The sequence below is a fragment of the Pongo pygmaeus genome, chromosome 5, assembly GCF_028885625.2.
Source record: "Pongo pygmaeus isolate AG05252 chromosome 5, NHGRI_mPonPyg2-v2.0_pri, whole genome shotgun sequence".
NCBI classification, from domain to species: Eukaryota; Metazoa; Chordata; class Mammalia; order Primates; family Hominidae; genus Pongo; species Pongo pygmaeus.
Window position 1 is genome coordinate 54729682 of NC_072378.2, and position 15000 is coordinate 54744681.

Below are 15000 nucleotides of genomic sequence, written 5' to 3' on the forward strand. Positions count from 1 at the left end.
CAGAATAAATTGAATGGTTCCAAACTCAGCTGATCTCATCCACCCATGTAATGGAAAATTCTTTAGCCAGACAGTTGGGCAAAATGGAAGTAGCTCACAGTCACTAATCTGCCTTGTACTGGGGACAGTTCCACATGACAGGAGATGTTGGATGGGATTGTTAAGTCAATAAATTTTTCCTAGCAGCTTCACTGCCATAAAATATGATTTCAAAATTCTGTTACAAAATGTCAGACACTAAAGATGATAATGAGACTGGACAGAAATGTATTTACTGTAGTTCAAAAAGGTGCAGCTGGGCAGCCTTTTGACCTGATTATGAGCTGAAAATTTGCCTGGAAACAGCTGCTGAATTCTAACAGCCAAGTTTGAAAGCAAATGCATAATCAAGTAATGGAAATTTACTAGCCAACAACTTTTACATCAAAGTGGCATAGGCCAGGAAGCATCATTGTATATTAGATTTTTTTTTAAAAAAAAACAAAACCTTCAAAATGAAGATTATGCTTTTCTGAAATTGTCTTCATTCATTATTAATGAATGATTAATCTTCATTCGTTATTGAATTAATTTATTATTGTGCCAATTTGTGGTGCTTTTCAGTTATTACAAAATGTCCTCACACTTTGCCATAAATCTATGGATTTAAAAACTATGGTGGTGTGTTTAAAGCATATTTTTATTGATAACTAAAGGTACAGCTGGAAAATAATTAGCAAAATTCATTGGACTAAGGGGCATCCAGAAGACATACAGGCTCAGAAAATCAATTTGCTGATGAGAATGAAGATACTAAAGAGCTGAATGGTATTTAGTTTATTCTGACTATTTATGAATTTGCAAAATATATTGATTGTTTTCTAATCATTTAATATGTGTAATTAGATAAAGAGGATTTCATTGAAGATTTTTGGTTTAATATAAAAAGGCAATAATTCACCTCATTTACATAAAGTGCTATGTAAAAATCCTCTCTTTCTTTATAAATTAATAATGCAACTCATAGTATTAGATATTTTGTTGCTTTCTTAAAGCCCTAAGGAAATGTGTGAAAAAAGGTTTTGGATAGAATTAAAGGGAGAATATTGTTTCATCTGATTTTCCCAGAAATATTTTTCTTTTTTTTTCCGTTTGTGAGAAATAACACTTTCCAGCATGTATGCCTCTTAAAATTTATTTTTCTTCTACTCTGTTTAAATGGGAGAGAGAACATATTTTCTATGAAGATGACCATTTAGAGAATTTCCTCTGTGCTACCTCACAGAGAACATAAAAGCGTAATTATAGAGAATTTTCCTTGTTGTAGTATTTCATTCCCGCTTTTCTTCTGAGTTTTTTTTTAGACATCTGACTTGCCTCTTTTCCCTACCAAAATGACTATGCTTGACATTCAACTTTGATGATTATGTCAGTGACTTTCAGGTTTCTATCTAATGATTCATCAAGTTGTATTTCAACTGTGACCTTCAACTTCCTTTCTTTATGTCACCCACATGTTAATATTACAGTGCAAATACCTTTGTCTTAGGCGAAACTGACAATACTGCCATTTACTCTCTCTGAAAAACTCTGGCTTTGCCACAAACTACCACTTTTTCAACATTTGTTTCTTAATCAAGATGGCCCATATTCTTCTGTCATAAAATTATCTTTTATCATTGCTAATATTTTATTAAGAAATATTTTGGGGTAAATGTTTAAATGAACCTTTTTAGGTGTAGAAATGAATTAGTGGCTTGCTAGATTGTTTTAACGAGAGGAAAGCTGCAATTTCTTGTAGTGTTACATTTCTTTGGGAAGCTTTATGAATAGAGATTTGGCTTCTCTAAGTTTTGCCATGTTGTTTCTTTTTTTATTTAAGGACTGAAGTCCTTGTGAGTTTTCTCTATTTTGCCTGGCTTCCTTCCTTTATATGAAAGAGATAATAGACAATTTAGCATAAACAGATTATGTTCTGTACATAATAGACAAATTATCATCAGCACAATAAACTAGTTTCTTAGTATATATCTTTTTTAAAAATTGTCTTTTTGAGACAATATTTGCCTTTTCCTCCAAAATATAGTTAGATAGGCTCACTTCTTCATACATAGAATTTCCATCACCTCTGCACCCCCCTTTTTTTGACATTTCTTTTCTCTTGATTTTATGTATACATCAAGTTTGGAAAATTGTAACCTATGCTTTAGATTATTCTGTTGCAGTTGTCAGTTGTTAACGGGAATTTCTTTTCCATGCCCCTCTTCAGCGCCTTATGTAGGAGTAAAAATCTTAAAGAGATTTTTATTTGCTTTTAAAACAGCAAACACCCAAAGAAGACCTGTTTGCCACTTCTGTCATAATGGTCTGAAGCATTATTTGCTTAACAAATAGTTGGTGGGTATGTAGTGTCTGATCATATCCCAATCTACTGGGAAACAATGACCTTTTGAAAGTTTTATGCAAATATGTTCTAAGTTTTGTTAACACATGATGTTCCTATGTATATTTATTCAAGGGAGATTGGCCACTGCCATATTTAGAACCTCTCATACAAAGTACACTCCAGTTTAAAAATAGTTTTTGTAATCCCAGCACTTTGGGAGGCCGAGGTGGGCGGATCACAAGGTCAGGAGATCAAGACCATCCTGGCTAACACTGTGAAACCCCGTCTCTACTAAAAAAATACAAAAAATTAGCTGGGCGTGGTGGCGGGCACCTGTGGTCCCAGCTACTCGGGAGGCTGAGGCTGGACAATGGAGTGAACCTGGGAGGAGGAGCTTGCAGTGAGCCGAGATCGTGCCACTGCCCTCCAGGCTAGGCGACAGAGCGAGACTCCATCTCAAAAAAAATAGGTCTTTGTTAAAATAGAATTTTTTTAATTCTTTTGGTTTTATCTGAAAGGTATTAAACAAAAACATTTCAAAAGAGAGAGAGGATATCTATGTAAAAATAATTTTGAATAATATCCAAAATAAATGTTATTCTGAGATTAGAAAATTCAAAAATTTTGTTTGTTGGCTGCGTGCAGTGGCTCACGCCTGTAATCCCAGCTCTTTGGGAGGCTGAGGTAGAAGGATTGCTTGAACCCGGGAGTTTGAGACAAGCCTGGGAAACATAGGGAGAGCACATCTCTACAAAAATTTAAAAATCAGCCAGGTATGGTGGCATGCATTTGTAGTCTCAGCTACTCAGGAGGCTGAGGCGGGAGGATAGCTTGAGCCCAAGAATTTGAGGTGGCAGTGATCTATAATTGTGCCATTTTACTTCAGCTTGAGCAACAAAACAAGACCTCCATCTCTTAAAAAAAATTGTTTGTTTGTAAGGAAAAAAAGATGCATTCATATGTTTTATTTCACAAGAGTCTCTATCTCAAACCTTCTCCTCAAATTTTGAGACAAGATTAGCCTGTGTATAGAACCACAGATGGTAACAATCACATACCTTTGGCATGTGGGTGAGAATCTTAAAGACATTTTTATTTGCCAGTTTATGTACCAAATTGTCTTATAATACATAAGATATTTTTGATGAAACTAGTGTCCCTCTCCAAATACACTGCTTACAGTAATCCCCTCCCTCCCTCCCTACACAGTTTCAAGTCTACAACTGCCTTAAAATGTTTTGTGTGATAGCTGTTAATAAATATGCTTAGGAAATGCAATCAAAGATACTGGCTTGTGATTTTCTTTTCTGTACTGTACATTTGTTTTGGCTCATGAGACGTGAGATCAAGGTAGAAGGCATAGAGGAGAACAAAATGAAAATGGGGGTATTCTTTGAATATGAATGCTAAGTTTAATGTGTTTAAAAACATTTTACAATCTCTCAACCTTGGAGATATTGGCATATATTTTAAAATGTGTGTTATAGACAGATTTTGAATGAGGAGAAACCTAAAATATGACAAGATATGTAAGTTTGAAGATGAGTTATATGAAGATAATTGGGAACCTTCTCTTCCTTTCTGTGACCTAAGATAAAATATCTTAAAATAAGCAATTTAGGCAGGAAAAACAATAAATCCTAATGAGAAGAGCAACCAAGAGAAGGCATAGCAGAAGCAAAGAGCTAAAGCTGGTAATCAAACTATGTTTTGAATTCCACTAAAATAAAACAAAGGACAGCTTGTGAAGTTCAGCCTATGGAGAACAGAATCAAGCTAGTGATGCAAATCATTTAAAATAAATGTATACAAAGAAAACCCCAAGATTTTTTTAAAAAAAGAAATGTATTTTTGTCTATTTCAAAGACTTCATGGAAAGGGAGACCTATACGAAGTTTGTAAGTTCAAAGTTGGTGTTTCTTTAGGGATGGGATTACCAGTAGGTTTTAGAGTTTTTAAAAATAATGTTCTAATGTTCAAATAAGGGCATCCTAAGTGGAATTTAATTTATTGTAGCTCAGGCATCCAAATATCAATTTTCCTTATGAACCTTAAGATCTTTAATTTTTTTAAACCTTACTTTCTCTTGAAAATAAAAAACTACCTTTGGTAAGTAAAGAAACAGCTTACCAGGAGCTGACTTGTCTAATTATTTTTATGTAATAATGTTGGGAGGGCCGGGTGCAGTGGCTCAGGCCTGTAATCCCAGCACTTTGGGAGGCCGAGGCGGGTGGATTACCTGAGGTCAGGAGTTCGAGACCAGCCTGGCCAACATGGTGAAACCCCATCTCTACTAAAAATACAAAAAAATAGCTGGGTGTGGTGGCGGGTGCCTATAATCCCAGCTACTCAGGAGTCTGAGGCAGGAGAATCGCTTGAGGTTGCTGTGAGCCAAGATCACACCATTGCACTCCAACCTGGGCAACAGAGTGAGACTCTGTACCAAAAAATAAAAATAAAAATCAATAAAAATAAGGTTGGGAGGTTTAGCATATTTTATCTGCAAAAGGAAAGCAAGTTTATATGATGTTTATTACATTGGGTTAAGTTCAGAAAAACAGAGTTGTTTTTCTCTCTCTTAAACTTAGGTCTCCATGAATTGCATGAGGTTGAAGACTGGCCCATTGCAGGGCATGGTAGAGTCAAGCTAGTTCAACCTTCCCATGTCAAAAACCACATTTAGGCAGAATCCGATGACTTCATTCATTTTTACGTATAATAGAACCAAAGGAAAGCTAGGGCAGCTTGGTTTTGCAGAAACAGTTTTGAAGTGTGTATTCTGGCTGTGATATTCTGGTTAATCACTTCTACTCTGTGCATTTGTGAAACCTGAATCTCATCAGTGAAATGAGGGGATGGCACCAGATCAGTGATTCTCAACCAGAGATGATTTTACAACTGAGAAAGTGGGGTGCTACTAGCATTTAGTAGGTGGAGGCCAGGGATAATTCCAAAAATCCTACAATGCCCAGTACATTCCCACACAACAAAGAATTATCCAGCCTCAAATGGCAATAATGCTGGCATTGAGAAACCCTGGACTAGAACATCTCTTGGCACTCTCTGCTCCAATACTATGAATAATGAAGCTCATTACTTTATCCCTGCCAAGGGCAATTCAGTTCAACCAACATTGATTAGGTGCCTTCTTTTTGTGTTTTAACTAAGTACTTTTCCCTATTTGACATAAAAAAAAGAAGATAAAACTCTATCTTTGGAATTCGTCATATTCCAAATATTGTCCCATGTAGCTTCTACTCATGGTAGCTCTGTTTGATAAGGAATGTACATTTTCATTGATTCCAGATATATCGGCAAAATTATGGCTTTTTACTTTTCTAGACATTTCTTCTTTCTTACTATGTTTCCCCAATTATTAGGTTCCAAGACAATCAACTAAAAGAGAAATTTGAAAGAGTTAGATGGTTTATATAACTCTTAAAATCCATATTTTTGGATTAAGCCATTCCTGATATTGGACCTTATTGTCTTCATCCGCACAATGAGAGTGGAGTACAATGCACTATTGAAGGTCTCCTTGTATCCTGAAATTCTGTGTTTATGTCTTTAAATACTATTGGAGCCCTGATATTTGATGATTAGATGATTCAAAAAAGAGGGGGAAAAACAAGTATTATTTAGGTCACATGTTTGGAGAGATGGAAAGTCTTAATTTATTGTTTAAGTCAACATCATGACAAATACCCAGCTCTGTAGGGTTTACTATGATGTGCAGGTGTGTGTGTGCCTGTGTGTGTGCACATGCATGGGCTTGCCGCCGCCCCTGCAATTTGGATAGAGCAATTTTGGGTAGAGAATATTTTTTCCCCTTTATTTAAAAGTCAGTTTCTATTCACTTCCTATTTGTATTGAGAAATCATCAATATGATTTATTGCCATTATGTCCCTTTGAATAACTATAATTTTGTTTTCCTTTGCCTTAAATAAAACCCCTAAGAGATAATTTATTTTCAAAATTAGATATATGTGTGTATGCAAAAGATGATTAAATACACACACGTACATATTTAGTAGTTTTTTAAAGGGTCTTGGCATTTGCTACTTAAGTTACTTTTTATTTCTTTTTCACATTGGTAAATTTGTCAACTATTTCTGCTGTAAATATACTGAATAAGAAGGCTAACTAGGCAACCTAAAATTTAAATGAAGATACTTTTAATAATGAAGGTGAACATGCCTTTGCACTTCCCTGTTTCTGGATTTACTATCTCAGCTTTCTTCAAGTGCAAAGAACAGCATATTTCATTCATGTGTTTCATAATTATAAAAGACTCTGGGTTAATCCTTGCAATAACTTTGGGGATAACTTTTGCCTTTTAAATCTCTCTCTGGAAAGTGATGTGAGACTTAAAAAGGCTCTGTATAAGAAAATAATTTAGTTGTAGAACATCAAACTTTTCACTTAAATCCCTTGTTAAGACAATAATAGATTCAAAAGAACCAAAGGGCAGTATATTAAAAACTGTAAGATCACTTAAAAGTATAATACTCCTTAAGCATGAACAATATAAATGCTTCATTTAATGTGTCTAAATGTATAGATTTTGTAACACTAAAATGTTGTAATGCTATAATAAAAACATATCTCAGGCCGGGCTTGGTGGCTCATGCTTATAATCCCAGCACTTTGGGAGGCCAAGGCAGGCAGATTACCTGAGGTCTGGAGTTCTAAACCAGCCTGGCCAACATGGTGAAACCTCGTCTCTACTAAAAATATAAAAATTAGCCAGGCGTGGTGGTACGTGCCTGTAATCCCAGCTACTTGGGAGGCTGAGGCAGGAGAATTGCTTGAACCCGGGAGACGGAGGTTGCAGTGAGCCAAGATTGCATCACTGCCACCGCACTACAGCGTGGGCAATGGAGTGAGACTTTGTCTCAAAAAAAAAAACCAAAAAAAACCCAAAAAACAACAACAACAAAAAACAGCATATCTTGTATTTACGTAATCTGTTCAGAATTTCAAAATTGTGAAAGTTTTTTTTTAAATTCAAAGATATCTACATGCTTTTCGAATCAATAAAGTTGTAATTAGCTGATGTTTGTATGCATTGTATCTCCACTTGAAAATGTTACATCAAAATAATAAAACCGTGGTCTATTCTGTTTTCCTAACAAAGATATGGTACTTTGACTACCTGACTGCCATAGGAATCAAGAAGAGCATAGCCATTTATTTTTTGTGTGCTTTTATAAAGATAATCCTATCTCTTTACAGTAAGTCACAAATCTGCAGGCAGCAGTCAAGTAACATATTTTCAAGCAACTTATACTTACTCGCTTAGTATAATTTTCTACCATTCTTTGAAATGGAACAGCTCTTATGCTCAGAGCATCTCTTGCAGTTTCAAAATCCAGCTAGTTTTTGAAAATCTCTTTTGAGATGTCTCAAAATGACATCTGTCAGAGTCCCCTCCCTCTTTTTGTAAAAGGCTTTCTGCCAAGACACACCCAGCAGCCATTTCTAGTCTGTGATTTCCACATCAGACTAGCCACAGGGGAACTTGTGAATTGGTCCATTTATTCTAGATTTACTTGGCAGTCGCTGGAAAAATTCTCTCTAATCTCTTATTCCCCAGATTTATCAGGGATTATCTTCACTACCACCACTTTCACCGTGGGAGTCAGCTCAGTGCTGACAGTGGTCATAGGGACCTTGCCTAGTCCTATTGAGACTTCTGATCTTGTTGTTTTTCTCTGTTCCCTCCATCCTTCTGCTCTCAGTCCCAGCACAGTTCACACATTCTTACTCTGATTAATTATGTCCTTTTCCAGGAGTTTGATGTCCTATCTCCTAGGCTTTTGAAACCCAATTTTTTCTCTGTTAAAGTATTAACTCTGCCATGAGTTTCCAAAATCTGTTTTGAAACCCAAACTCTACTTTTTCCTTTTTGCAATTCTGCTTTCACATTTTAATCCAGAAACATAAAGATGGAATTAATCTTTAGCTGCCTGGGTTGACAGAAGGAACACAGGACTATGAGAAAGACAAAACTAGAAAACATTTACGAGCATGTGGTCTCCGCAAGGCTGAGTAGTGAGTGCTGTGGTTTTATGCTGAATGGTGTTGCTACTTCTCTGTCTACTTATCCCCTTTTCCTCTACACTTAATATTCAGGCATTTAACATTTGTACCAGGCTCTGCAATAGGCCTGGGTGATTCCCCAGGAAATAAAGGAGACGATATCCCTCCCTCATGGAGCTTAGATTCTAGTAAGTTCTCAATATTCTGGACCCTGGTCTCTGCCTTTTTGCTCCTATTTGTAACATTTTCTGCACCCTGTGTACTTCCTCACTAAAAGCTCTCCACTTTACACTCAGGCTGCACATTCTGTGGACTCCTACTGCAACACAAGTGACACATCTCGTCCTTGGGTCCTCTGATCATTGAGGAACCCTATCCTTGTGGCTAGTTACTGTGGCCTTTGACTTCCCTTCTTCCTGAAAAAGAGAAAAAGACGATGATAGAATTCAATGGCAAGAACATGGGCTCTTGTGATTTTTGAAAAAATCAGTCCTTACTGAACTTCAATTTTATCCTACAAAAATGGGGCTACTAACCACCATTTCTAATGGAACCCATACTAATATGTATTTGTGATTTTTTTTAAAGTATAATTTCTTTAAAATTTTTCCAAGTGCTTTCATCTTTATTGCAGTATAATTGACAAAAATTGTACATATTTAAGGTATAAAATGTGATGATTTGATGTATGTGTACATTGTGTAATGATTACCACAGTCAAATTAATCAATGTAACTATTAATGTACTAGTTACTCTGTGCGTGTATATGGGAGAAAAGATGAGGACACATAAAATCTATTCTCAGCAAATTTCAAGTAAAAAATAAAATATTATTAACTGTAGTCACCATGCTATACATTAGCTCTCCAGAACTTATTCCTTTGATAACTGAACGTTTATACCCTTTAAACACCATTTTTCCTTTTCACTTAAATGCCTTATTAAGACAATAATAGATTCAAAACAGCAAAACATCCATTTCAACCAAAAGTCCATTCCAACCCCTGGCAACCACCATTCTACTCTTTGCTCCTGTAATTCTGACTATTTTAGATTCCACTAAAGTGAGATCATGCAATATTTGTCCTTTTGTGACTGGCTCATTTCACTTGGCATAATATATTTGGAGTTCATTCATGTTATTGAAAATGGCAGGATTTCTTTCTTTTTTAAGGCTGAATAATATTTCATTGTTTAACACGTTTTATTTATTCATTTATCCATCAGCAGACACTTTGGTTGTTTCCATATCTAATTGTTAAGAGTGATACTGCAATGGTTAAATGAAACACTATCAAAGGACTCTAAAGACTTAAATGTTTCTTGTTATCATTTCCTTTAGAATCACTGCAATTTTGGAAGAAAGGGGTTGATTTCCTGCTAAAGGTTCAACTGAATATATTGTCTTCTTTCTCTCTTCCATTATGAGCAATTGTAGAAGCCTATTTTCTATGTTATTTTTGACTTCTTCAATTTTAACTGCTCCTCCGCCCTAAACACCTCCAGATGGGAAATAAAAGACCAGAATCAAACTATATGTATAGAAAAACATAAAACACAGCATTGTAGTCCTCTGCTGCTCACTGTGATTGATTATGGAGTATTTTTCTTTCTTTTCTCATGAGTGTACCTCCATCAGATACTTCCATACTGATCCATGCCATCTGTTCTGTGAAACTTGCTGTCAGACAACCATACACTTTAAACACTCAGTTGTCCAAATTCTATCTTAAAAATTATGTTGTGATTATTAAAAATCTTTTTTTATATAGAGGATTTCAAATAGCTAAGCATATGCTAAATTTTTCATACTTCACAAGTTCAAATTTTCTTGGTTCAAATCAGGATTCAAAATAGATGTGTTGCTTTAAATATGTCTGTTTGAAAAAATGCATATGGATTCTCCAAAATTTGAGTTTCTAAGCAAGAAGATATGCCATATAATCAAAACCAATTTATATTGGCTTTATCTCAGTGAAATCTAGATAATCAGAATCTCTTATTTCTTAGTAACATGGGGTTTCTGTGATGCTGTCTGTAAAGTGTTGATATGTCTTTAGATAAAGGGGTCACTCTTTAAGAAAATATTACTACCGTTCATGATTTTATTAGCAAGATGTTGATTTAAGTTAAAACTGTAGCAAAAATGCTATGGCTCTGATTTTAATCTGCTATAAGTTCTAGACAGCAAAGGAAAGCTGAAAATAAATGCTGCATTTAAAAATAAATGTTGCTTTACCAAAGAGGTGGGAAGATGGAAGACAGGATGGAGTGAAAGGCTCCAGTAATTTTACCTATGGTACTCTGAGTTCACAAAGGTGTCTTGTACTCAGAAAACTGCAGTGTGAAGAGGGGACAGCATGAGTGAAGAGAAAGTGAATTTTCACCCTTCACTTCCAAACCACAGGAAAGGAAGTGACTTTAAAATGCCAGGATGGAACAAAAGCGTTTCAGATGTGCAGGAATAAGAAGAGCTCAAAATGCCTTAAAATGCCCTTTGATGTTGCAATGGAAACAGTTTTTGAAGTTAAACAGTATGATTTGATGGTTGAGTAGAAAGTAGCCTTTTTCTAGAGCACCAAATGCATCAGATATGGCTATAACACTAATTTTCTGATGTGTCTGTCAGTTAAGCAGAGCTAAATTAATATAAATATATTCACTGCATATTTGTCTGCTAATTTTTCTCTAATGAACAAAGATATTACTTGCTTCATAAGTTCCTGTCTTCTTGAAGTTTTGTAGAATATGATAGTATTATCTCAAAAATAATTAATTCTTTTCAAAAATCAAGCTCCTCAGTAAAGCCTTTTTTTGAAAAATTAGTTCTATGTATATTTACATTGAAAGAGGACAATTCTCAAGTGACTAAAAAGCGGTTTAAAGCATTTTATCAGAAATAACTATGTTACCCATCTCATTGATAGAAACATGTCCAAGACTGTTTTATGATCCCTGTACATCCCTCAAAAACTAAAACATTAAAAGATTCATATATTGCATGCTAAAGCAGGATAGAGTGATGTTCATTTTCGAGAATCATTTAGAATAGTGATCTCTAAAGTATTAGGTACCAACCTCAAGATAATTCGCTGGGGTGGAAGTAGGGCACAGGTTAGACATGATAGAGATGCCATTAGTGTGTTTTGAAACAAATCTCAAACAGGGGTCACAAACTATGGTCTGTGGGCCAAACTTGGCTCACCAGTGTTTTTATAAATAAAGTATTATTGGAACACCGCCTTGCCTATATCAGTTATGTGTCACTTAAGAATGGGATATGTTTTGAGAAATGCGTCATTAGGTGATTTTGTCATTGTGTGAACATCAGAGGGTACTTACACAAATCTAGACAGCGTAGCCCATTACACCTAGGCTACGTGGTATACGCTATTACTGCTGGGCTACAAACCTGTACAGCACATTACTGTACCGAATACTGTAAGCAATTGTAACACAATGGTAAGTATTTGTGTATCTAAACATATCTGATCATAGACAGGGTACTGTGAAAAATACAATATAAAAAATAAAAGAAGGAACACCTGTATAGTGCACTTACCATGAATGGAAGTTGCTGTGGGTGAATCAGTGAGTGAGTGGTGAGTATATGTGAAGGCCTAGGACATTACTTGTACATTATTGTAGACTTTGGAAACACTTAACCTACACTAAATTTATTAATTTTTTTTGAGATGGAGTCTTGCTCTGTTGCCCAGGTTGGAAGGCAGTGGTGTGATCTCGACACACTGCAACCTTCATCTTCTGGGTTCAAGCGATTCTCCTGTGTCAGCCTCCTGGTAGCTGGGACTACAGGTGCACGCCATCATACATAATTTTTTGTATTTTTAGTAGAGATGGGATTTTGCCATGTTGGCAAGGCTGGTGTCGAACTCCTGACCTCAGGTGATCTGCCCACCTCAGCCTCCCAAACTACTGGGATTATAGGTGTGAGCCACCACGACTGGCCACATTTTCTTTTTTCAATAATAACCTCAGCTTACTGTAATTTTTTACTTAATAAACTTCAAGTTTTTAAACTTTTTGACTCTTATAATAAACAAAATGCAAACACAGGCCGGGTGCGGTGGCTCACGCCTGTAATCCCAGCACTTTGGGAGGCCGAGGCAGGCGGATCACGAGGTCAGGAGATGAAGACCATCCTGGCTAACATGGAGAAACCCCGTCTCTACTAAAAATACAAAAAAAAAATTAGCCGGGCGTGGTGGCAGGCGCCTGTAGTCCCAGCTACTCGGGAGGCTGAGGCAGGAGAATGGTGTGAACCCGGGAGGTGGAGCTTGTAGTGAGCCGAGGTCACGCCACTGTACTCCAGCCTGGGGACAGAGTGAGACTCCGTCTCAAAAAAAATAAAAATAAAAATAAAAAAATACAAACACATTGTGCAGCTGTACAAAAATATTTTTTATTTATATCCTTAATCTATAAGCTTTTTCTCTATTTTAAAATTTTCTGGATTTTTTTTTTTTTTTTTTTTTACATTTTAAACTTTTTTTTTTTTTTTCTCAAACACAAGTACACACGTTAGCCTAGGCAGGGTCAGGATCACAAGTCATCAGTCTGCAATAGGAATTTTTCGGCTCCATGTTAATCTTATGGGACCACCAATACATATATGTCTGCTGACCAAAACATCATTATGCAGTGCATGACTGTATGTATCTATTGTTTAAGGCTGCTTTCATGTTACTATGTTAGGATTGAGTAATTGTGACAGATTTATGGTTTGCAAAGCCTTCAATATTTACTGATGGGAACTTTACAGGAAAATGTTTGCCAACTTCTAGCATAAAATAACAAGAAAGATTCTAAGCTTTGCTGATTTATATGGGTTTACATGGGTCTCCTTTGTAGGTCTGAATGCTAGATAGTTACAACTCGTATATATTCTAAATGAGATTCCTTGGAAAAGTGTCAGGCCTTTCTAACTTGGGGTGATGGACAGTGAGCCCTCAGTTGGCCATTCCTTAAGCCTGTTGTATCTTCTTGCACTATATGTGCCCAGTTAGCTAGACATACGATTTATCATTTTTAACTATTTTTAACGAAAATAGTCATCTTAAAATAAGCAAATGACTTTATTAAAAAAAACCTTTCGCAAAATAATCTAGATTGACTATACCACTGCTGATACAAGCATAAGCAACAAGAAATAGCAGAGGAGACATCATATCTATGTCTAGCATAAGCTTGTCATCAGACATACGTATCAATTTTAAACCCTGAAAATCTACTTGAGTTTGATAAGAAGTAGGTTATGTTTTGAAATGATTAAAAAAATTTAAAATATAGTTTTATATCTGCTTTTATTATGAATATACCTATCCTTAAGTCTATATTTTTGCCTAGAGTTTTAACTAATAATTGCATTATGGCATCATACTTGATAAGACATTAACAAAACTGGCATCCAAGGTCATGAAGCTGTGCAATTTTCAGTGCTGTTTAAAGACACAAGGTACTCAGTATTGCAATGTGTAAAGTTTTACTGAAGTAAATGATAAAATTCTCTTTTGAAGAATCTTAATAGGGATAAAATGAAAAACCCAGTTCAGCTGGGGATACGTGTGTTCTTCCTGCTGAAGTATTTATTGCAGAATAGCAGCAATAGAATGATGAACTGAAATTTATTCCTTTGTAATTAAATGCCATTAGAAAATGCACAGAAAACACCTTTGAAGATCTGAAAAAGTGAGTAATAAGCCAATTATTCCCAATATGGGAGTTTTATTATGCAGTTGGATCAAAGTATAGATTTTAAAATATTCTCAGTTTATAACATTTGTTTTCTAAATATGAAATATACAGAAAGTGACATTTGAAATATATGAAATATACAGAAAGTGACATTTTGGATTCTTAAGGGAAAAATAAATAATAAAAAATTTGTTCTCTAAAGTAAGTGACTTCTTTAATAAAAACACTGTTTTATGAGAAAATTCTGGAGGTATAATAGCAATGGGCTACATTAATGATCATACTATGAGGTTGCAGTTACTTCAACATTTATAGGTAACCTATAACGACAAAGGAGATATACACACACAAACACACACACGTAGAGGATTCTTTACAATAATAAAACTCTATTCATGAGAAGGACTATGAAAATCTTTGGGATCGTTCAGAGTTTCTCAAGTTACCTCATGGCAAATTATTTTAAAAAGTAACAAACTTCAAGACGCATTAGAAATACTCGTTTTTGAGAAATACAAGTGGAGTTCCTGATTTAATGCTCTGTCTCTCTGTGGCAGCCTGGGCACAGACAACTTGCCATGGAAATTGCTGTATAGCTGATGATAGTCTTCATTATTTTAGAAGTAGAGGCTAAACCAACTCATACCCCAAACCCTGGGCCCAAAGATAATCCCAGGTAGTGGTCCTTTCCCTGTATGAACCTATTGGAAAAACATCTCATCCAGGAAATTCATTTGCTATGGAAATAAATAAAATACAAAAGGAAAAAAAGAACTCCAAGTGAATAACAAACAAAATTAATATTTAACTTGAGACTTTTAAAACAAAGTGTAGTGAACCGTTGAAAAGTGACAGAGTATTCCAGGCACCTATCAC

General features: G+C 35.5%; 1 protein-coding gene across 10 annotated transcripts in view; it reads left to right on the plus strand.

Annotated features, from left to right (window-relative positions):
* MLIP (muscular LMNA interacting protein) overlaps window positions 1-15000 on the plus strand; it is a 251973-nt gene that overhangs the window by 193199 nt on the left and 43774 nt on the right. The window contains exon 12 of one of the 10 annotated variants that reach the window (XM_054492416.2): window positions 8705-11647. The exons of the other annotated variants lie outside the window; for them this stretch is intronic. Within the exon in view, the coding sequence (XP_054348391.1) occupies window positions 8705-8767 (63 nt within the window). The 3' untranslated portion in view covers window positions 8768-11647. Of the gene's footprint in view, window positions 1-8704; window positions 11648-15000 lie in introns of those variants that run through there. 10 annotated transcript variants of the gene reach the window in all.